Below are 24,145 nucleotides of genomic sequence, written 5' to 3' on the forward strand. Positions count from 1 at the left end.
ATTAACACGTTCGCTGCCAACTACGAGTATACTTGTAGTTGGTAAACCAGCTACACAAGCCAGCTACGAGTATACTCATATGATACTTACCGCTGGCAACGAGACTACTGTACTGACCTTGAAGAAGTGAAAATGCGTGGCTTGTAGAGCTAGCATCAAAACTGTGTATTCTCATAGATGGTATATGCTCTGCACAAACCAACTACGAGTATACTCGTATGACGCTTACCGCCGGCAACGAGATTACCGTACTGACCTTGAAGAAGTGAAATTGCTCGATGTACGGGAACAGACCATGCCGAAGTAGCGTGGCAGCGAACATGTTAATAAAAAAAAATTGGGTCTCCTGCAATGAGTCTGAAAACTCATTGCAGGAGACCCAAACTATCCAACACAATACCTATTGTGCTTCTCCTTGAACTTAATGGCAGACAAAGAACTCAACAACAGACTCTGGCCACCCATTCCAATCATTGGTTGGTTGTCCAACCAATAGACCGCATAGGCCCTCATCTAGCCAAGCGCCAAAACATCTTCTTTATCAATCCTATATAACCCTTTTAGTCATACCTTAAATGTTCTGTATATCAACAAATTTTTGCAATCTACAACCCCTCAAACTATTGTGACGGGAAGAATTCCATAATCAACACACCATCTAAGTTACTTGAATCTTGAATCTGTATCCTATCCACCAATTCCCCATCCCAAGAAATGCAGATGTGGCTATATCAAGGCCATATGAGTAATAATTTCTGTACTGCTGCATATAAGTGTGTTGATCAATAACCAATTAATGCTTTGAACTAACATGACATTAGCAATATATTCACTGAACTTCAACTCTCTATGTAACAATGCCCCCAAATCCTTAGCTTCATCAATTTTCTAGAACTCCACCAATGTGGTACAAAGCTTGTAATGTTTTCAAGATGAATTAATAAAAAAAAAGTGAGGATAAAGAGAAAAAACTAAAAGATGAACTAAAAATAATCTAAAAGGAGAAGAAATTATAAAAAAAAAAAAGTAAAAATGGAGAAGCTTATAGTTAATCAAATGAAATCCTCAGTAGACTACATAAACTATAAGGAATCATCCCGTGCAGATAAAGGTAAAGAGAGAGATAATTAAAGATAATTAACTACCATCTTCATGGCAAGAAAATAACCAGCTTCCAAATCAAGAACAATAGCCATGAAATTGAAATGGCAAGTAACTGCAAGAAAGCATGGAAAAGAATTCACAAAAGCTGGAATATATGATTGCTCAAGACAAATTGAAGATCTCACATCAGAATCATCCAAAATCTAGCAGTTAGACTTACCAGTTATGCTCCCCTAATGATATCATTTACCTTCTGCATTACCTCATTAAATGTAAAGGATTCCACAGTCCAGTTAAACAAGAAGCTGTATGTCAACTTACACTATGCCATATTATTAGGTTGTTGTTTCTTCAAGAAACATACTTCTGCAGATATAAAAACCTGTCTTACTGGAGCTTTGGAAGGTCTAACAAGGCTGGAGTAGGATTCTTATTCTTGCCCCCTCCCCCACACATATCCAAAGTGATGCAGAAGGGCAAACCTTGACAATAGATTGGAAATATTGATATGTAACAAGCATACACTCCATCCAACAGAACAGTTAGACAAAAATTCTTCATAGAATTGCAGTCATATTTATATGGTGCCCACTACATCACAATAAACGAAGGAGACTCTAGAAGTGGAAAAGTAGAATATGCACAGATAAAAATATGTTGACAATTCTCAACAGCAGACACAGACAATTCACAATCCTAATCTCCAGGCTTAGATTTACATTAATCAACGTATTGATTTCCATCTTGATTGAATTTATATCTCTTCTTCCTTTATAAACAAAATAATTCAGATAAAATATCTCTGACATCAACATGTCAGATCATAACCCAGTCTTACTTAAATTCCACTGCATGGAACATGTAGAAATTGGTTCCAGAACTTGGAGACTTCCACCAGATTTCCCATTGATCTTTTCAACCAAACTCCAAACCCTCTGTTCAAACTGGAATACATGATTAAAGTTCAAAGAAGCAGTAAAACAGAATGAATCAATAATATGCTTTCCTGAAAATGAAAGAGTTAAGACCAGTATACAAAGAGAGAGAGGCAGGTTCACAGCAAACCAATGCAATGGTACAGAATGCAGTGACATTATCAGAAACATTAACAGAGAGATAGCACTGGAAAGGCAGAAATAAGTGATAAAAAAAAAGAAATTTTAAAATAAGAACATAGTAGCACTTAACAGATATCCCTTCAGCTGCTTTTCAATAGTTCACCAAATTCTGCAAAGAAAGGACTTATCACCGAAATCTGTGTTGATGGTGAAGACATATCCACCACACAAGACATCCTTGACCTCCTTGCAGAAATGCTACGAATGTCTGTTTGAAGACAATAGTACTGTGGGAAACTATATCTCTTGAAAAATGTAATGACTTTTCTGTTCATATCCAAGATGGGCTCAAGAGATCCTAATATCAGAGCAGCTGAGGTTACTACGCCCTATAAAGAATCCTAGACAAAAAATACCCAAGAAGTGATGATCTAGGGATAAAACTTTACCGAGAGACCTGGAACTATATTCTTTCCCATTCTACTTATACTCTTTAATTCCTTTCTTTTTACAGGTCACATTCCAAGTGAATTTGTAACAAATCACACTATCCTCATTCAAAACCCTAATACAGATAAGACCATAATCACCAGCTGGAGGCCTATTTCTCTATCTAATAATCTACAAAATCCCCCCCCCCCCCCCCACACACATTATCAACAATGGGCTCAAAGTAAAAATGGGATACATGCAGGTGTATGCAGTACCATGCCAAGCAATAGAATGGAATCTGCTTGTGCTACATGACCTACTCTGAAAAAAGTAGCCAATGGCAGTATACTCTTGGTGGATCTTACTCAAACCATTTGATAATGCCTGGCACTCCTTTCTGTTCTACTTCCTCAAACAAATTGGAGTGGGCATCCATCATTTTAAGGAGCCTATGCCATTACAATTACTTATCTCCTGGTTAATGGGTTCCTATCAGACCCAGTCAAAATTCAAAAAGGAGTCAAGCAAAATTGTCCTCATAGTCTCCGGTTTTTTGCACTGGTTCTGAAACCTATTTTGCACAAAGTTGACAATTTGTATGAGGTGTGAAGGATAAAAAATCAGTGGACTAACTGCCAATACAGACATGACAAGACAAAATTAGAAGTTTCTGGAAGATGAGATCTCAGAGTCATTCCTTTGGACTAACCTCAATTCCTCTGGAATGCTGCTTGTCCAATTCTTCTAGTTCATGAACTTATATGCAAAAACAATGGAGCTTTTGAAGACTGAAAAATTGGGCTACTTTCATTTTCTTCCGAAGCGATAATGTTGGAGTCTTGACAAGTAACAGACTGATTTGGAGGAAAATTGTAGATAGGAAGTTAGTAATGATGTAATTTTTTCATGTAGTACTATCATATCCTGTACACCCCTTGAGGGTACATGGCAGGAATTTGATGATGATGATGTTCAGCTATAGACTTAAAAGCATAATCTTCCCTGCTCAGCTATACATAATAAATATTACAGACATTACAGCATCAGAAGCAAAACAATTATATAGTAAACCTGTATGATCTTTTGGGTCCAACCACTACAATGAGGTTAAAAAATAATTTCTTCAACTATCAAAGAAGAACAAAAGCTTAAGACTTCCAGTATTAAAATTCTGCAATTTATGCAATACAGCCTCAAAAATCCATTAAATGTTGCGATTCAATCGTAGATATGCCGACCTTCTCTGGTACTATCTCGGTTTCTATCTCCAACTATTCAAATAAATGATTACAATGGCTAATTAACAAGATTGTTATTGAATAACACAGCATTCTGTGTTTAAAAATGCTACAGCATTCTGGCACTGACATTCTTTCCATTAATAACAGCAGAACTTATTTTTTCTTTTTATATTTACTGCTCCCATATATGAGAGATCAAGAGACCCATAAGCACATCAGTGCTGTGCTTATAGGTCACTATAAGTACAAATTAATATATTTTTTGAAGACCTGCAGATTGTAGCTGTTTGGGAATACATCATGAGGAAGGCTGTTCCAGAGGACAAAGGCAGACAGAGGAAAAGCAGGTTCGGTGTTTGCAACTGCAAACACGTTAAAACAAGTTGCAAAGGAATGTTGGGCAGTGGAAGCATTCCTTTGCAACCTCTTGCTTGCATCTGGACAGAGTCAAGTGGTATTAAGGGAAGTTTTAGGTGCATCACCACAAACATGTGAACAGTATTCTGAGCATGGGCAGATTTGAGATTTGTAGATAGTTATGATGTGTGCTTAAGAGTCAAAGCTCTATAATTGAGAGGAGACCTTCACATAGCCTTTAAAGGAATGTGGAGAACTGAACGGGGGCTTCTGACCTAATGTCCAATCCTCACAATCTCCTGGTGCATCCTGTTAGGTATCTACCTGGATACTGAACGAACAAGGATATGCTGGCAATTTAGGATTTAGCCGACCAAATTGTATTCTTATTGGCTTAAACCACATGTTCATGACAGCTGGGGCAAAACCCAGTTAAACAAGCCCCCCATTGTTTTTCCCAGGAAACCAGGGCAAACAGTAAAAGGTCAGTTACTGGAACAAATCCTAAAACACACCCTAACTCAAAATCACCAGAGTTAAAGATCGGTACCATCAACATAAGAAGCCTGAATGACAAAGAAATGGAGCATGGAGTTAGCTGAGGAATTGGATAAGTACCAGATTGATAATAGGAGTGACTGAAACAAAAAAGGCAAAAACTGGTGAGGTCTTTCTAAGCAATAAATACAAAATGGTATATTCAGATAATGACAATCAAGGAAAAAAAGGAGTAGCCATAGTATTCAACACTATATAAGAGGCTAATCTTCTTGAATGGCAGGCAGTCTCAAGTAATGGGCAAATATAAGAATGGGGAGCTGGACAATGAGATTTATTTATGCCTATGGTCCCCCAGAAGGTTGAGACTGTCACTACCATCATCATCTACTGCCGACCACCACTACCACTAGTATTTTTTGTCTGTAAATTGCATGTGTTCTGAAGGCCAATTTCTCTGTATGAAGTGATGAAAAAGTGAGTTTGGAATTTTTTGAGGCTTTAGAGAAAGCAACTGACACAATGAAAAATTGGTCCTTGTTGGGGATCTAAACAGCAGAGTAGGAAATGATTGTCAGACATAGAAAAATATATTGGGAAAATTTGGAAAAAAAGAGTAAAGCTAATAATAATGGCAAATACCTGTTGAATTTCTGGCTCAGGACATGGAGTGGTTATTACTAACACAATTTTACAACATAAAAATGTGCACAAATTCACATGTAGAGAAGAGGCAAGAAATAAGAAAAGTTTCATTGACTATGTTATTGTTTTCTCACTGGTGCAGGACACTAGTGTACAGAAGATTTGAAATCGGAAGTGATCACCATTTAGTCTTGAGCAGGAAAAAATTGAATTTCATATTGAAAAGAAGAACAAGTAAGAAAGTTTTAAAGTGAACAAAGCGAATTGGAGGTGTCACGAATAATAATAATAATAATAATAAAAGTTGAGCAGCTCTCGGATGTGAACTGCAGACTAAAATACACAAATATTATTCAAGAAAAAATGAGATTCAGTGGCAAGTACTGGAGATAACACGGAATGATTCAGCGAGAGATGAATGTGGTGAGGTTGTCTGCGAGGATAGAAAAATCAGAACTCCATGAAATCAGAACATCAGAACACAGGAAATTAAAGAGGCAGTGAAGGAAAAGAAGAAATCATATCAAAAGTTCCTGGCAAAAAAGTCAGCTTGTGCTCTTAGACAATACAGAGACAAATATAAGAAAACTAAACACTGTGCAAAACTAGCTAAATAAAAGTCATGGGAGGACTTTGGGAAGAACATAGAAAATAAATATCAAGGTGGTAAGATATTCTGGAGGTTATTGAAAAAGCTCAGAAATGCTGGAAAGAGTGCTGTAAAAGGAATTAGAGATGATAAGGGTGACATCAAAACTGGAGAAAAAGATATCCTTGAAGTATGGAGTAATTACTTTGAAAAATTGCTAAATGAAACAAGAGTGACAGCACAGTGGTAAAAAACACTGACAAGGCATGCAGTCAGGAATATATACCCATACTTGAAGTAGAAAAAGCCATCAAAGGCTTGAAATGTGGAAAGGTAGCAGGAGTAGATGATATTCGACCAGAAATGCTGAAGTATGGTGGTATAAAAGTCTTACAGTGGCTGCACTGCATAGTTCAGAAAGCCTGGACAGAGGGTCGAATTCCCGATGATTGGAGTAGAGCTCTCATAGTACCCATATATAAAAAGGGAAATAAAACTGCATGTGAGAATTACAGAGGTATTTCTCTACTGAGTGTTTCTGGTAAGATTTATGCAAGTATATTTGAGAAACAGTTGAGAAGGATTGTGGAAAAGAAGCTTGGTGAAGAACAAGCTGGATTCAGGCCAAATAGAGGCTGTCAGAATCAGCTTTTCACTTTAAAATAGCCTCTGTATGAAAGAGCACACCTAGATTTTTGGATGTTGAGCAGGCTATTGATGTGTTCTAATTTATTCTAAATTAGAGAGATCTAATTTTGTCTGGTGATTCATGTATTACAGAAGGTAATAGTAGGTGAGCTGAGATCACATTTGGAAGAGAAATGGCAAGAATGTGTTTTAGTGGCAGTGAACATGAACTTATATCCATCAGTTGTTTAATGGTTATTTCTATCACCCTTTTTAGGATAAGGATGGATATGGGATTGCTTCCATGCATTGGGATAAGTACAAGGCAGTGAACATGCTTCAATGGGGTGAAGACAATATGAAGATCAATGCTTATGGCACTGGTTGTAGATGGTCTTGTGGGCTGCGATGTCAGAGTATGGTTTGTCGAATTACTAGGATGAGTGGAGAGTACTATGATCAGCAAAACTGTGGACATGATTAGTAGTGATTGCAAGCAGGTCATTTATGAACAAGAGAAAGAGAGTAGGTGACAAGACATGGTAAAGCTCGAAGAGAAGGAGCCATCTATTATGACTTACAGAGGAGAACCAGAGAAAACGATATGCTAACCAATTACAGAGGGTGGCAGGGAGACAAAATGATGCCAATTTGTTAAGAGGACCACAATGCCACACATCGAAGGTTTTGGAAATGTCAAGAGTGAGAGCACAAGTTTCTCCAAACCCTTCCATGGCATGTGTCCAATGGTGGATGATGGTAGCTACGAGGTCAGATGTGGATCTTGAATGGTGGTATACACATCGGCAGTTGCTTATTAATTGGTGGGCTTCTAAGTAGTGGAGGAGTTGTCCATTGATGACTCTTTCCATTATTTTGGAGAGGATTGAGGTGATGGCAATTGTTTGATGGTTATTTCTATCACCCTTTTTAGGAATAGGATGAATATGGGATTACTTCCATGCATTGGGATAAGTACCAGATATGTATAACAGATTGTAGAGACAATGCAAGATGGGTGTTAATTCTTGAGCACAATGTTTGAGAACAATTGGAAAGATGCCATCAGAATCAGAAGACTTTTTGGTATCCAAGTTTTTTAGTAGGTTCCTTTCTTTTTTGTTGAAAAAGTAAAAGAGGTATACAGTGCTTGGATTCTGGTATGGTAGGAGGTGATTTCCCTTTGTCATCAATGTAGGAGATTCAGGAAAAGAGTGATGCCTGGAGGTCAGCTTTATCTTTGCATGAAGTAACACTGGTGCCATCAGGATGAGAGAGAGAGCGAGAGAGAGAAAGTTGGAAGGGCAGGCAAGTAGAAGTTGGTCCAAGGCCTTAGAGATGGACCAGAAAGCATAACTTCCATTTGGACAGTAGGCAGGTTTTTTTGCTTGGCTTTTACAAAATCAGATTTGAATTTGTTGGTGACCAATTTGCATGGTGTAGGCAGAATATGAAGCTGGAGTTCTTGAAGCAAGCCATTTGTGGTAAGCTAATTTTTTTTTTCTTCGACTGCTTTGGTAGACTTTCAGTTGAACCAGGGCTTGGAAAGTAGATGAGGATTATGCTATGAATTGGGGATGTAGGTCTTCATTCAGTGAGAATAACTTCCCTAACTCATCACAGCAGGTTAACACCTAAATAAGTTAAAACAGGTCAGATGAGTGGAAACAATAGTCAGACCAAGAAAAGGAGGAGCAGAAATTTTGGAGGTCATCCCAGTTGGCTCCTTTGTAGTGCCAGAGTATGTGACATTGGGAGTGGTTGGGGGGGGGACGTTCTATGAGAAAGGAGACACAAGATTGTGGTCTGAGATGATGAGAGGATAGGTGACCTCCACAGTGTATCTGGAAGAAGAACTGGACAAAAAGATACCCAGAGTGTTTGATGTATTATTATTATTATTTTGTGACACCTCCAAGGAGTGGAAAGACTCATTGAAGGATGGCATCGACTTTACAACTCTCCATCTCCACTATTTAATACACTAAATATACCTAACTGCAATTACCATCATCATCTATTGTCCACCACCACAACCACCACTAGTATTTTTTGTGTGTGTAAATTACATGTGTTCTGAAGGCCAATTTGTCTGTATGAAGTGATGAAAAAGTGAGTTTCCAGGAGGGAAAAAACCCTGCTGCCTCTGTATGAGATCAATTAACTCACCTTCAATTATTAAAAAAAAAAAACATGTAAAGATTCCTCTCACAACGAGAATCAAACTGAGGCCTTTTCCAATCAAAGGATACAACGTACCATCATTCTTCAAATTGCACTACGGAGGGAAAAAAACCCACTTTAAACATCCGTACTGTGACCATCAGCTATTTTTCACCTCTTATTAATGCTTAAATTAGGTTTCGGTAGGCTGTATTGGTATAAGGAAATCTTTATCCTCTGCCATGAACCTTCCACCAAAGACATTCTTTTTAATCTTATTGAAGTTCCAAGGATACTCTAACAGGAGGGATCTTGATTGGAGAATTGCATATGGTCATCTTCCACTAAGTGTCCATCAAATGGAAGTACTGTAACAGAAGAAGATGCATTCTATAGTTGTCCTCTTTCCCTGTGTATATGGAATAGATTACGTACTATGTTGGACATCATGTACAAAAGGATTGTTTTTTTTGTGATAGCCCCCATCTGTCAGCAACGGGAACAGAATTTTAATTTTTATAATTAATGAGCTAAAGTATCATTTATAAGGAAAGTTCATAAAAAACATGGATTTGAAAACCGGAAATCTGACATCAATTTTATGTATTTTTTAGTATTTTTTATATAGTCCAGAAGCTCTGTTCTAAAGACCAAACATGAAAATTTTTCAAGCCACTACTGGCCTCTGATAAGTAGGGTGATGAAATTCATCTACCACCTAAAGACAATCACAAACATCCATGTCCACAGAGGGATTCGAATCAACGACCTGTTGGTGCAGGTATGCTAACCACTTGGCCAACCGGGCTGACTGATGATGTAAAGGAGTTGAGGATTTTTTTTTACTCTCACTATCTCTCCTACTATCCATCTGTGTGTTCGTTCTCCTAATACTAATGGGCTCTCTTGCACTCTTATTTTACTTCAGGCACTTATGATGAACACCCCCTTTACTTTTCACCTCAATAAAGGTCAAAATGTCTGGGAAGTGACCTTTCACATAAGGCATGTCCTACAGAAAGTGTGCTTTGCATCATGGGATACTAAGGAAACTGATGTGAAGTCAAGAGCCTCTATATATGAAGAATCTAGCTGTCAAGATACTTCATGCCAAACTTATTTGCATATACTTCAGTGAAGGATCAAACAAGAATGTAATGTCTTGTCAACGCTAATTTACTTTATAACTAAGTGAAAAAACTTCCTAAAATCATTCAGAAACTTTTGACTTCCTCTCCTGGAATGTTTTCTTCAGTCCAACTTTCCTAAACAGTTAAATTATTGTCTTATGGGATTTTAATGCTCACAAACAAACTAGCTTTCCTCCTTGACCCGCAAAGACCAAGAAGGTAAGGATAATGAGACATCTGCTGTCACCAGTGATCTTACACAAATTATTCAAAATACCAAATAAACCCAACCACTCTCCAAACATTCCTAGATTTCTTCCTCACCAGCAAATCCTTCCAAGTATACTGTGAATGTTATTTGTTCTATATGTAATTGAGACCACAATCCAGTGATGATCTCTCTCTCTCTCTCTCACACACGCACGCACATACAGAGTAACTCTCACCAAACTACTCTTAATTTAGAGTTGTCTGGATTATTATGAGAATGCCAAGTGGAATTCATATCTTCTATGCTTCATTCCACTGGTTGGATTAATGTTTCTGGCCTTCCAACCAAAACATATGTAGCGAATATATTATTGAAGTATCCATCTGTGAAATGGGGAATATACATTTCATGTATATTCCCCATTTCACTCTAAATTTCCTTCCCCATCTAAAACTTGGTTCTAAGCAGCAAAGGAAGAGAATAAGTGAGCACACCATAACCAGCTTTCATCTTCCTTTGCTGGTTATACCAAAACTTGAAATAGCTATAAAGGATATAATTTCTTGTCGACTTGTAACCAAGTCTCTGCTACTAATGGCTCAGTTAAGTAAGTTTGAGCTCGGTTAGTAGTTGAAAGGGGACCAATCGTTTGATGCTGTTGCCACACTCTCCCTCGATGAGTCTTTGGACTCCCTGGAGGTGTCTAATAATAATAATAATAATAAAACCAGTCTGGCTAGTGACCATTCCCTTTAATTCATAGCAATATGCCGGCCTGGTTGGAGTATCTGCTCTCCAGCCAAAAGGCTGCAGGTTCGAATCCTGCCATGGGCATGGATGTTTCTGATTATCTGTGAAAATACTAGTGGTGGTGGTGATGGGCGGTAGATGCCGTTTGCGTAGATGATGATAATGATGATAGTGGTAGTTGCAATTTATTGTAGTTGGCAGATTGAGTGGTTAAGACAGAGTTGTAGAGTAGGTGCCCTTCTCAATGAGTCCTTCTACTCCTGGAGGTGTCATGTAATAATAATAATAATATACACATCTAAAACGAAGTGTGCTTTGATTATGGGATACTAAGGCAATTGATGAGAGGTCAACAGCCTCTATATACAAGTAGCCTAATCATGAAGATACTTCATGTACAAACTTCATTTGTTTACACTCAGGTAAAGGATTAAACAAGAAATAATGTCAACTTTATGTTTAGAATGGTTGGTGGCATTACGAGAGCAAACCTAAACTTTAACTATCTGTCCACTATAGCGCTCAAGTGTCTACCTTCATTGACTACCAGCAACAAATTCTCACAAATGTAATGCCTTCCTGCAATATCATCCATTTGAAATAGTTTAATACTTGGCAACACTGGGATGATAATCATTGTCATTTGCCCATATAACTAGTCTGTTTGAGTCAATTTATAAGGATTCTACATCAGCAATATCTCTTATCCCTCTCTGCAACTTAGTGCACCATCAACAAACAACTGGATATCACCATCCAAACCATTTAAAGTGCATGTTAAACAACTGGGATCTAAGTAGAGAACACCATAGTGCATCACTGACACCCTCGTCACAGATTCAGTACCTTTATACATCACTTTCTGCTACTTGCCAGTGAAACACCTATCTAAGTTGCAGGTCTGCAGCAAACTGGTACACTTGAGTTTTGTTATATTCTTTCCTTTTATTCTTTATCTTCTATCTTAAATCCTTGTCGTACTAACTAAGCCTGAAATCTCTAACTTATCTCTCTGGGGCTGCTTCTCGATTCGGAACTCTGACAAAATTTATTTATTTTAGCTGCGCCAGCCAGAGTCCTAGTACAGAAGAATTCTTGTACAAAGAAACTTTCCCAGAGTTTAAGTATTACCTAATCTTATTAAAGAATTAAGTGCCTATAGAAACTTCAACATTGCAGTCAAGGCCTAAACTTTCTAAACTTTCTTTAATTTCCCCTTATTCACAGGTTTGAACTTTAGTGAGTGGTAATTTCAATGTCATGCTCAGACAAACTCAGACTTACATAGAAAAAACATGTTTATTAATTATCAAAATTTCACATATTAAGGTATGTCATATCAGAATTCTAATTCATTAGTTGAGCTATAAGGAACACATTAATTATCAAAACTCTAATTTTTCATCTATAGATTAAGTAAGCACATATTTATCATGAAATAGTAATTCAGAATTCTAAATAAAACTTGCTAATAAAGGTCAATTCACATTCAACTAAGTGTTGCATACTCTCAGGCTTTCAGACTACTAGTCCAATATAATTAGATTAATGCGTTACTGAGCACAAAAGTCACTTAAAAGTTCTCTTTCTTCTCAAATCAGAAATCTGTTCTTCTCTCTTTGTCCCAATACTAATCATTACAAGAATAAGGAATTTACTGTACTTTACCAGTGTCCTGAGAGGATATCGCGCTTCTTTTCATCCGTCCTTTGTTGTCAGACATCTTTCTGCTTTATCGAGTCGCGTCCACATGGAGATTATGCTGATCGATGCAAAGCGCCATTCCCTGCACTTTGCCGTATATACGCTCGTCTACTGGATCGACATTGTCATCTCGGCTGTCCTTTTTGAGGAACTTATTCCGTTGTTTCGCATTGGTAAACTTTTACTGATGGCCCTAGTTGGTGTCTGCCGCCAGCTCACGTATAGCATGCCCGACTCCTTCAGCAAGCAACCAGGAAGGAGAATACTTCTGGCGGCGTCGATCGGTCAGCACTCTGCTTGTCCACATGAGAAAACAGGAACAGAAAAACGGGGGGGTTCAAACCCGAGTGAACTCGCTTTTTATTCCTCTTTTTAGCGCCCTCTTTTCGTAATGGCGGATCTCTCACTGTGCTCTCCTATTCGCCCCTACGCGATTGCATCCCGCTTCTGCTCCTTGAAAAGCGCTCATTTCGCCGAACTCGCGTTCGGCGCACCTTCCATGAATGCTTCCGTTGCGCCGTGACATCACCGTAGGCAGTTAGCTAGCAACCTTTGAACCTCTGTTTGCACTTAGATTTACATTCTTATACAGTACAATTTAGACATCAATAATTTTTACAATATAATTCTATTTTGACATACAATTTTCTCCTCAACTTTATTTCTTTCTAAGGTAATTGTAACAGGTTTTCTTTTATATTTTTCTTAATTAACCAATAATGCAAGCATTTCTAGCTCAGAATTTTGTTTCTTGTCAAATCTTGAATGAATGACTTTTTTGTTGAAAGAGTCCCTTCAAGATCTAACAGTTTGTATAACAACCCCATATATAAGAATCCTGTCAAACATTCAGCAAAATTTAGAAGTCTCATGGTATATCCATTACCCTTAGCTAACTCAGCTGTCACTCCATTTGCAGAACATGAGCATACTGCTAAAGCAAGCCTTCTCTCCAAAATAATTCAATCATATAATGGAATTATCTTGCTCTTCTTCTACTCATTAAAAATCATGCATGTGCTGAGGATCAAACTAATATTCATCGTCATTGCTAACTCCCTTCCACATTCCACCTGTGCTTATATCCCATCTGGTCTGATGCTTATACTGGAATCAAGCTCTTGTAACATCTTTACTACATCTAACTCTGTACCTCTATTCTTTCATCATTCTCCTTCAGCATCTAGAGAGCTAATAGGTATTTCCAGAATGTATATCTTACTAAAATAAACATCTCAGCTATTTCTGGTGTATTGTTTTCTTTCCTGTCAAACATATTCACTAGGAATATTCTTCTACTGTCATTCTTCCTTTTACTTCCTTAATTTTATTGGACAGCAATAAAATTCTATTCATCAGTGGTGAATATTTAGGATGTGCTAGGTGTGTGGTGCTCATCCACCGAATAGGAACATCACCGATATTATATTTTTGCATTTATTCCCATTAAAGACTCCCCTAATGTTTCCAGATATAACGTGATTCCTAAAAGTAAACACAATATACTAATGCTTCATGAAGAGGACACTTTTTGACACATAAACATTACATCACATTTGTGTTAATAACCCGGGTGTATATGTGTTCAAAATACATGCACCCCCCCCCCTCTTGAAAAGATGTACAGATGGCACAGGTGGTCAAATTCTTAGCATTCTAGTAGTTTTAAACTGCTCAGAAGGTGAGCTCTGAAACAACAGCACCTAGAGGCTGTGATTGATTATTGTGTCAACCAATCCAATTACACGTTGTCATTTGTCATGAGTTGGAGTTTTTGTTTTCTGAGTTTCATCTGTTTTTCATGCATGAAGTGTGAACTAACATGGTAGGCAAGTTCGTAATATATAATTTTCGATAAATTTATAACTTTTTTGCCCACATTTACAATGGGAAACAGTATTGTAGTCGAAGGAGGTAAGCCTCATCCTCCTCTTCCAAATATGAGTAATTGATATGAATTACTCATATTTGGTTGATATGAATTACTCATATCAACCAAATATAATATTTTCCATTTTCCTTCATTATTATTTTCTAATATAGATTATCATAAAACAAACACACTGTCCCCCACTCTGTGCAGATTTGGTTACAATTAATTGATAAATTACAGTATTCAAAGTTATCCTACAATTAATTGCATTAGGTCAATTAAGATGGGCACTGATGTGCTATACACTCTTAAAACTTGCATACATCGATAAAAATACAATCACGAGTCAAATTTGAATGTGTGAAATTTGTAGTGCGGGTTGCACAAGACACGACAGCATATCCAACCGAAATGGGCATGCAATGCCACTGCCATTCATATATATATATATATATATATATATATATATATATATATATATATATATATATATATATATATGGGAGCCAATCAAATATTGCTCCTTCAAAGATTCTCTGACTGCTTTCCACACACTGCTGATTTGATCTTCTATGCAGTTGTTATACCAATGTCTCAAGCTGCCTTCTTGGTTGTTTTATAATTTCACACATCCACTTAATTGTCAACCTCTCGCTTGCATTGTCAAGCAAAGATTGCATGATGATGATTACCAACTTGAGGCATAATGGTCAAAACATTTACAAGCAGTTTCTCAGATACTATTAATAGATCCAATGATCATGTACCAGAAGTCCCTTCTATCATATACTGCTGATGTTATCCTAAGAATATATAAATAAGCCAAGCTTTTATATAAAAGATTACAAATTTAAGATGCCAAGAAATTATATTCTTGATTTAATCCTTTGTCCAAGTGCAAGCAAACAAAGTTTGCTCATAAAGTTTCTTCACTACTGGACTACTCGCATATAGAAAATAATGACTTCATGTCATTTGCCTTAGTATCCCATAATCCAAAACATACATCCTTCTGTGTATGTATAATGCCATGCATTATGAAAAGGGCCACTACTAAGACCAGTTTTAACTTTTTTTTGAGGTATGTTAAAGTGCAGGGATACCTCTCCAAAAACTCTGCAAGATCACTACTAAACTCATCTCTGACATGAATAACTCCAGGACAGGAAACTCAGCAGAGACTCCACTAATGCTAGGCAAAAACCCGACACCTAGCAAAGCCTTTCTACTCCCCAGGAAGAGAAACCCAAAGATGAGCATTATACATGCTTTTTGGGAAATGTCATACATTTCCCAAATACAAGTAGATAAAAGGTGTATAACCTTATTATTAAATCATTCTGGATTAAAGATAGATATTGAAAGTTTTTTTACTCCATTAAATTATAAATTCAAGATGCCAAGAAATTATATTCTTGGTTTAATCCTGTGTCCAAGTGTAAGCAAACAGTTTATGTATGAAGTTTTTTCATGCACAATCCACTAACCAGACCAGCAGTGGCACACTCAGGATTTAATCTTGGAGGGGGCCCGAGTAATCAGGATTTAATCGGGGGGGGGGGGGGGGGGGGGGCGAGTTGAGTAGACGATTTGAGAATACACACTACACATCTCATATGACCTAAATTTTCCAAAAATCTTTTCCTGATTAAAATTCATTTTAATCAGGAAAAGATTTTTGGAAAATTTTTTTCCAAAATTTTCTGCAGTGGCGCACCCACTCCCTGGGTGCGCCACTGCAGACCAGTCTTGACCTTTATTGAGACCTCAATAAAGGTCAAAACTGGTCTGGATAGCAGTCCTTCTCATAACATCATACACAACCAAAAGGATATGTGCTTTGCATTATCAGGTACTTAGTGACACAAAGTCATGAGTTTCTATATACAAGTATCCCAGTCATGAAGAAACTTCACACACGAACTTAGTTTGCTTACACTTGGACAAAGGATTAAACCAAGAATATAATTTCTTTGCATCTTGAATTTATAATTTACCCATGTGAAAAAAACAATTTTCAACAAAGATTACAAAGGAGCAACATTAACTAGAAGTTCAGAGACAATATAAATTATCCTGAGAAATTCTATACATTCTCCCCCCCCCACAACTTTGATGCTTTCTCCTCCTATCAGTCTATATCTCTACAGTCAAAATTGCCTATAATGTTGGTCCTCTTTTCATTCAAAAGATTTATCTCTGTCTATGAAGTTCCCAGTGCTCTTCAGATAATTCTGGTCTGCAGAAAGATGTGTACATCATCATCTTAATTCCTCTTACTCCTAACAGCCTCAAACCCATTTCCAGTATACTTCAAACTACCATTGAGATTTCAATTCTAGTTGGATTTATTCTCCAATCATGAGTCCCCCTAAATCTTGTAAGTCCTCCCTAAATACAATGAAGCTGTCACACATTCTATTTCTGAAATGATATTCTCCTCTGCTAGTCAGGGCTTGGGGTTCACGGATAATTCATCATGGCAACTATTCACCGTAGGAACTATTCATCGCGGAAAAAATTCACTGAAAATGTTATTCGTCAGAAAATTGAAACGATATTGCATTGATACCAATATATAAAAAGTAAATGCAGTGCAAAATAAATTTCACAAAATATAGTTGGTTTTATGTATTATTTGTTTAGATTTTAATTAAATTTTCATAATATATTTATTCTTATACAATAAAAGTAATATATTTATTGATCGACGAGTTTCCTAATTTCAATTTCATTGTAACTGTTATTCATTTCAACCTCGTTCGGAAATTCTGCTCAAATTCCATGACGAAACATGGAAACCACTCAAGCCACTTCATGCCTCCAATAAGCAGTGCTGTGATCTCACATCAGATGACAAAATTCATCTCTTACCTAAAAACAATTACAAACATCTATGCCCACTGCGAGTTTCGAATCCACAGCTCATTGGTGGGAGAGGATATGCTATCTAGTCGGTTGTTAACGACATGATATTTCTGATTACAGTTTATTTTTGAACAGTTCACAAGGGAAGTAATTAATTATGTATTTCACTTTGGGAGAATCTATCTATCTATATGTTTTTTTCAGTAAAGAGGACTAAACATAAAATTTCTTAGTGTTATAAAATACTAGTATTAGAGGAAAAGGTAAAGACTAGTATTGCAATCACAGATGGCCATTTAGCTTATGCTGCTTTACATAATGATAATAGGATTTACATAATTTTATTATCATTTTATTTAATATAATAACTCAAAAACTTTTTTAAATAACGAAACCTGTGGTGAGATCATAATTAAAAGAAACACACATAATAACCACAGTGAAAATTATTTAATTGTAAATATTTCATCCTAAGTATCTTAGGACAACATCAGTACAGTAGTTTAAACAATAATAGAAATAACATACAGTTAGGGCGCATGATTACAATAGAATATCATTAAACGTGTGTAATGTGTTATAGAAGTAAAAAAAAAAAAAAATTATTTAACACAATTTTGTATGACAATTTCCCATACTTTAGGAATAGTAAGAACGTCGTTGCGGTTCAAATTTGCTCTGTGTAGTAGGGCTTCAGAACTTTCTTTGTATAAACGTTTATATTTATATAATTGTTTATATAAAGATCTATGTAAAAGTTTAGACTTTTCCCAATGGATCCTATGGCTTGGATTTTAAATTCCGTGTTGAGTATATTCTCCCCAATGCTATACTGACATTTTGGCAACCTATGGTTTAGACCATAGGTTGCCAAACTTTTTCGGGCCTCCACCCACTTTGCAAGACATAAATTTTGTAGCCCCCCCCCCGTTATAACAGTTTGAATACATCCATATTTCAAATATTTGAGACTGAATAAAACCATATTTCAAATACTCAATACTGTACTGTCGATATTTCTTCTTATATTCAGACATAATGAAGTAATAAAATTTGCAAAAATATTCACAAAATAAAAGATAAATTTAATTTACACTTTGTATGACTCCACTTATCTATCACACTTTCGATTGATGATTGTTGGCAAAGCAGACAAAAAATAATGAAACTTATTCCTAAACCACTGGTATTTACATTTTTGAAATCTAGCCGAATCAACTTGCATGCATTGACTTGTTTGCAATACCATCGTACTCGTGCTTCGAACGTCATTGCTAGTACCCATATTCCTGTCAAAACATGCTGAATTGAGTGAATTACCTACGTATAGTTGACCGACATACTACTAGTTAAGACTCGTCTGCTGCGTGGATAGACTAAAGCCTGTATGGCATGATCAATTTTTACAATAGCAAAAAATGAATACATTTTTTAAGTATATAAAAAATAGAAGTTAAAATATCCTGTACGACACATTCAATTTTCTCATTGACATAGAAAATTGACATCTATTTCTATCTGACATCGTTAATTTTCAAATAATTAAATAATTGAAATAGAAAATTGATAAAAAAATTGATCGTGTAAGACGACATAAGATGAATTAAAATTCAATATTTAAATTTTAAATGATTATCTAATCGTAAAATCACAAAAATAATTAATTTTTAAATATATATTATTAATTTCTTCTATAAAGAGCCACCAACCCCTAGACTGCCTGAACGCCCCAAAATGCTTCTGATTCCACTATAGCCTCCCTAGAAGGCTTCAGCGCCCACTGGGTACCGCCCACTTTGGGAACCTATGGTCTAGACCAAAGAGATGGGTGTTTGTAGTAATCTGAAGTTATGACAGCAGGTTCATTGTTTATTTCACTCATAAACATGCAAAATGGAACAATTAGTTCTTGGATATTTCTAATGTTGGATAAGGATGTGTTGTTCATATAAAAAAGGTAAAATGCAATCAGTGGACATGAAAATTGATTTTCAAACTTTGCTGATGTTAAATAAGAAATCAAAATCCAGATAATAAGTACTGCAAATTATAACATCAGGATGATCATTTTTTAGACCTTAGATCAGACTTTGGAAAATCAGATATCACCAAGACTGACAGTGTCTAAATAGCTGAAACATTTTATCTGTGGTATAGGTTTGATTCTGAAGATATAATTCACATTTTCTGTTCCCTTTCATGGATTTTTTTTTCTATTTTATTTTTTTTTATTATGGTCATAGTAAATTTGATTAAAGATTAAAGATATCTGATTACTGATATTTATTTCATATGATATTTGATTATTGATGATATCTGATTTTGGAAAATCAGATATCATCAAATCATTATCTGACAGTGTCTAAATAGTTGAAACATTTTACCTGTGGTATAGGTTTCATACTAAAGATATAATTCACATTTTCTGTTCGCTGATATTCATGGATTTTTTTTTTCTATTTTATTTTTTTATTATTGTCATAGTAAATTTGATTAAACTTCTGAAAACTATCAGCTGATTTAATTAAGAAGTGAAAACCATCTACATATGGAAACTTCAATGTTATGCTTATACAAATAACAGTGGAGACAGTATACAATCCTGTCTCATATCTGATTTTACAAATGAGATATTATTTTCTTTAGGCAATTTGACCATATATTTTACATATAACAATGGGCATTCTGAATACTACCTTACAAGTAATTTTGCACAAAGCAATCATTATGTATATACTTCAATTTTAACTGCCAATATATAGCTTAGTTGAATACTGGCAGATGTACACATTATTCTGTATAAGGTTCAATTTATATCATGTAGATCGGTGTCTGGATTGGATTTTATCAAATGCTTTTCGAAGACTGATAAAATTTGATTTCTTGTTATGCTCCTATGATTTCTTAATTATTTATTTTTTATGTGTTTCTCACAAGTGAGGAGGCTTATGGGTGGGGTAAGCACGAGATAATCCAGGAATCCAGATGTAAATACCAAACATGATACTTTTTCAAGACACTTTAGTACTCGAATAATCAGGTGGTACTCAATGGATGGTTAAAATCATCTACCACCTAAAGAAATCACAAACATCTGTGCCCACAGTGGAAATCCAACCCACAGTCTATTGGTTGGGGAGTAGCAATCTTAACCATTTGACCAGCATTTATTTGTCATAAAGTAAAAATCAGGTCTTGATAATCCCTATTTGATCTAACCAGCATTACACTATTTTCCTATTTAATTTTCTTAGATAGGAATGCTCCAGAACACTTGCATAAATCTTAAAAATCAGGTCTTGATAATTCCTATTTGATCCAGCCCCTGCTTCGCAGTCAATTTCAATTAAAAATGCCTTAGACAGGAATGCTCAAGGGCACTTGCATAAATCTTTCATTAAACACTCATAGGGAAATTGCTTTTATAATTCTCCCATTCAGTTTCATTTCCCTTTTTCAAGACTAATACAATTATGCAGTGCAGCCAATGTCAAGGTTTTCAGGTTTTCTGATTGCTCTTTTTCTATCTATGCTCATGATTGCATTTCAATGGATATTTTCAACTACAATTCTCTCACTTGTTACGTTATTTAACAATTTTAAAAGAAGTTTTAATATCACTTTGCTTAATAATGTGGTCCATATAAGTTACAAATAACAATGGAGATAGTGCACATTCCTACCTTGCATCTGATTTCATATCAATTGTCCAGGGTGAGAAAATGAAATTTAAAAATATATAAATTATAAAAATAAGTATTCTTCTAAGGTTTTTCTTCATGAATTAAGAGTTGTAGTCCTGAGAGTCAAAATATGAGAAAGGGTGTTCCAGCACATAAATAGCTGAAATGAAAGATAAGATAGTTCAGACTATAAATGGTTGTTAACCAATAGCTGTACACATTCTTAGATTACATTCTTTGATACAGTCTTAGATTAAGAGGAATGGTGGAATAAAATTCAGCAGAATGTCCTTAAGAGAAAGTGACTGCAGTGAGTCCGTGTGTGTGTGTGTGTGTGCACGTGCGGGCAAGAGAGAGAGAGAGACAGAAGCAGATTGCCCTCTTCTGGAGAGCATCAAGAATTTTTAGTACATTTCTGGTGTCCCATTCCAAACACAAGACTGACAGTGGACTTTCAATTTATACAGCATTAGCAGCTATATAAGTGAGAGGTAGTGTCATAATTGCAAAAGGTTCCTTAGAGGCTAAATAGGCATGGGTGTGCTGTGTTTGTGCCAGCAGAGACTGTGGATGTAATCAGGCCAGTAAGATATTTCATCTTGTCTGGATATATGAATTAAATCTAAGAACCTCCCCTTATCTTAAATATCTTTTGAAAGTAACTGATGATGTTGTGCTCATTATACTGATGAATGGCATTGAAATCAGTGTTTAACATATAATGTTTAAGGAAATTCTTGAACTTTGGAATCTATGAGCTATAAGCCCAATGAAATAAGAGAAATGAAGTATACTATCATCAAAACTAGAACAATATTTGAAGTCAGTGACAGAAAGTCATTTATGTATAGAAGAATGTCAGTGAAAGTGCAATACCTTGGGTTACTACTGAGAAAATTTGAATAAAGGCAGCTGTTCAACATGACATGAAATCAATGACTGGAGAAGAAGCTGGTTGCCAAATTACAAAGAGTAGAAGGCAGACTATAACATGGTAGCTTATTAAGTAGGCCTCTATGCCAGACATGATCAATTTTCCATGAGACTGTGGATACAACTAAATGGAGTTTTAATCAAACCCCTTTGAATGTTGACAAGAAAATCTGCAGTGGTGGACTTAGTGTAAGAGCTGTCCATATTGGCGGATCTCCAGATTTGGCTATCAATGATTTTCCCATTACTTTTGAAAGAACTGAAGTAAGGATAATGGAGCAATAGTCTGATAGCTAACTCAATCTCTCTGTGATGGGCTTGATATAGGCTTATGTGTACACTATAGGACAGATTATAGAACACTGCAGAGATGATACAGAAGAGTTGTTAATTCTGAGGCATATTTTGAGTATACTATCAAGAACAGAGGATGTGCTGGCATTCAAAGCCATTCAGAATTATTTTTAATTATTTTCAGATCAAAAGCAATGAAATCATGCAATAAGTTCTTTGTACGGGGAAGGTAATTTTCCTTTATCTCCTTCACAGAAAATCAAGAAAAGTTGCCTTCCAGAGATAAAGATGGCCTTCTGATTTCAAAAATTCAGTTTTATCCTTGGGTGATGCTTCAATGGTTACCTTCCTGGAGAGGTTGAAGCATGAGCTCAGTCAGTATAGACTGAGTTCTTTCCGACCCTTTGGTCGGAAAGGCCTTGTTTCGATTCTGTCCATGAAGTGAAAAACCTTTATCTGGTCTCTTTTGACTAAAGGTGAGTTAGCCAGTCTCGTATGGAAGTAGAGGGTTTTCCCCTCCTGGGAACCCGTGTTTTTCGTCCCTCAGAACAGGCAACTGACAAGACAATAAAATACATTAGAACAAATACCTTCGTGTTGGTTTCAGAAGATGGTGTCATACTATCCATATGAGACTCACAGCTGCTGTATTGTCATATGCTAATTAATTAATTAAGAATAAAAAATTTCATCCAATAGTGAAATACCAGAAGGTGCGACCTACAGTTTAAACAATATGAAAACTTTCTATAGGCTGCCTTTACAAAGCTGGATTTGAATTTGTTGATCGCTCAAACTTTCCTGCCATGTAAAGTGTAGGCTGAATATGAAACTAGAGCTTCTGCATCTAGCTACTTGTGGTATCATATTTTACTTGGACTGTCTTAGTATATTTTCTGGAAGAACCAAGATCATATTGGGGGAAGGGAATGGAGACCTTCATCCAACAAGAATTCTTTCAGTTATTCAGTCAGAACAGGTGTTTGTTTGGATCATTAATCAGGCACTAATAATTTTGTGTTACAATGGTGCCATATGGAATCACCCCATTTGGTACCATTGTTACATAAAAGGACATGAGACAAAATGACTAAGGAAAGGACATTTCACAGAAAAGAAACATGCAGAAAATTATTAGGTGAGATAGCAAGAGGAGAGCTGACTTCCAAAGAGTACTTGTTTACCTAGAAGGAGCACTTATTAAAAACAATTCAAGGTGTTGGAAAGATAGTGAAAATTATCTAATTTTACTGAATAGGGAGACGATCTGTGTTAAGTCACTGCCAATAGCAAAATAAGTCAGAATTTCTTCTGGCATGATCTAGCTCGAAGATCAACCTAGATCAAGAGTGAATGTCTTTAAGTGGGAAATGAAATTTTACCAGTGGTATGAGACTACTACCTGTTTATTGGGAGGCCACCTGAAGGGAGGCCTGAAAAAAAAGTATCATGTTTGTTTTCTAGAGTAAGATTTCCTGACTATCAATCCTTAACATAACCACAGCACTAATAAAGGATAGGCTTACAATTCACATTAAAAAAGCTGACTAAAATTGTCTGAGATACTTGAACAATGTTCCCAAAATTTCCTCTAACTGATAAAATTCTTCCAAACTTTTAATATAAAAGTTTCAGTAAATAAGAAATAAAGCTTACCTTGTGCACTGAAAGAGCATAGCTTCAGCCCATTCTACTAATGCAAATCTGACTTTCCAATTATTGTTGAATATCTGATTTGTTATTCTCTTTATCAAAATCAGCAATTTATTGGAAGTAGTGGTTACCCATTTGTGATTATGAATAATAAAAGGGACATTAAGTGCTTCCGCTTCCTTAACTGCAATTTAAATATCAACATTCTTTAACTCATAGGTAAATAAATATTTATATCAGGCATAGATTAATTTATGAAAAGAATTATGAACAATGGCAAGCTACTAAAGTCTTTTTCTTTCTTTTTTTTTTATGATTGCAGACATTCCAAT

General features: G+C 35.9%; 1 protein-coding gene across 6 annotated transcripts in view; it reads right to left on the reverse strand.

Moving 5' to 3' along the window:
* Positions 1-24,145, reverse strand: part of Tti1 (Telo2 interacting protein 1) — a 729,405-nt gene that overhangs the window by 491,749 nt on the left and 213,511 nt on the right. For all 6 annotated transcript variants that reach the window (XM_090394772.1, XM_090394775.1, XM_090394771.1 and 3 more), the window contains one exon: positions 23,817-23,997. In XM_090394772.1, coding sequence (XP_090250898.1) covers positions 23,817-23,997 — 181 coding nt within the window. The remainder of the gene's footprint in view (positions 1-23,816; positions 23,998-24,145) is intronic.

The sequence above is a fragment of the Typopeltis vanoorti genome, chromosome 6, assembly GCF_054136105.1.
Source record: "Typopeltis vanoorti isolate ZY-2024b chromosome 6, IOZ_Tvanoo_1.0, whole genome shotgun sequence".
NCBI classification, from domain to species: Eukaryota; Metazoa; Arthropoda; class Arachnida; order Uropygi; family Thelyphonidae; genus Typopeltis; species Typopeltis vanoorti.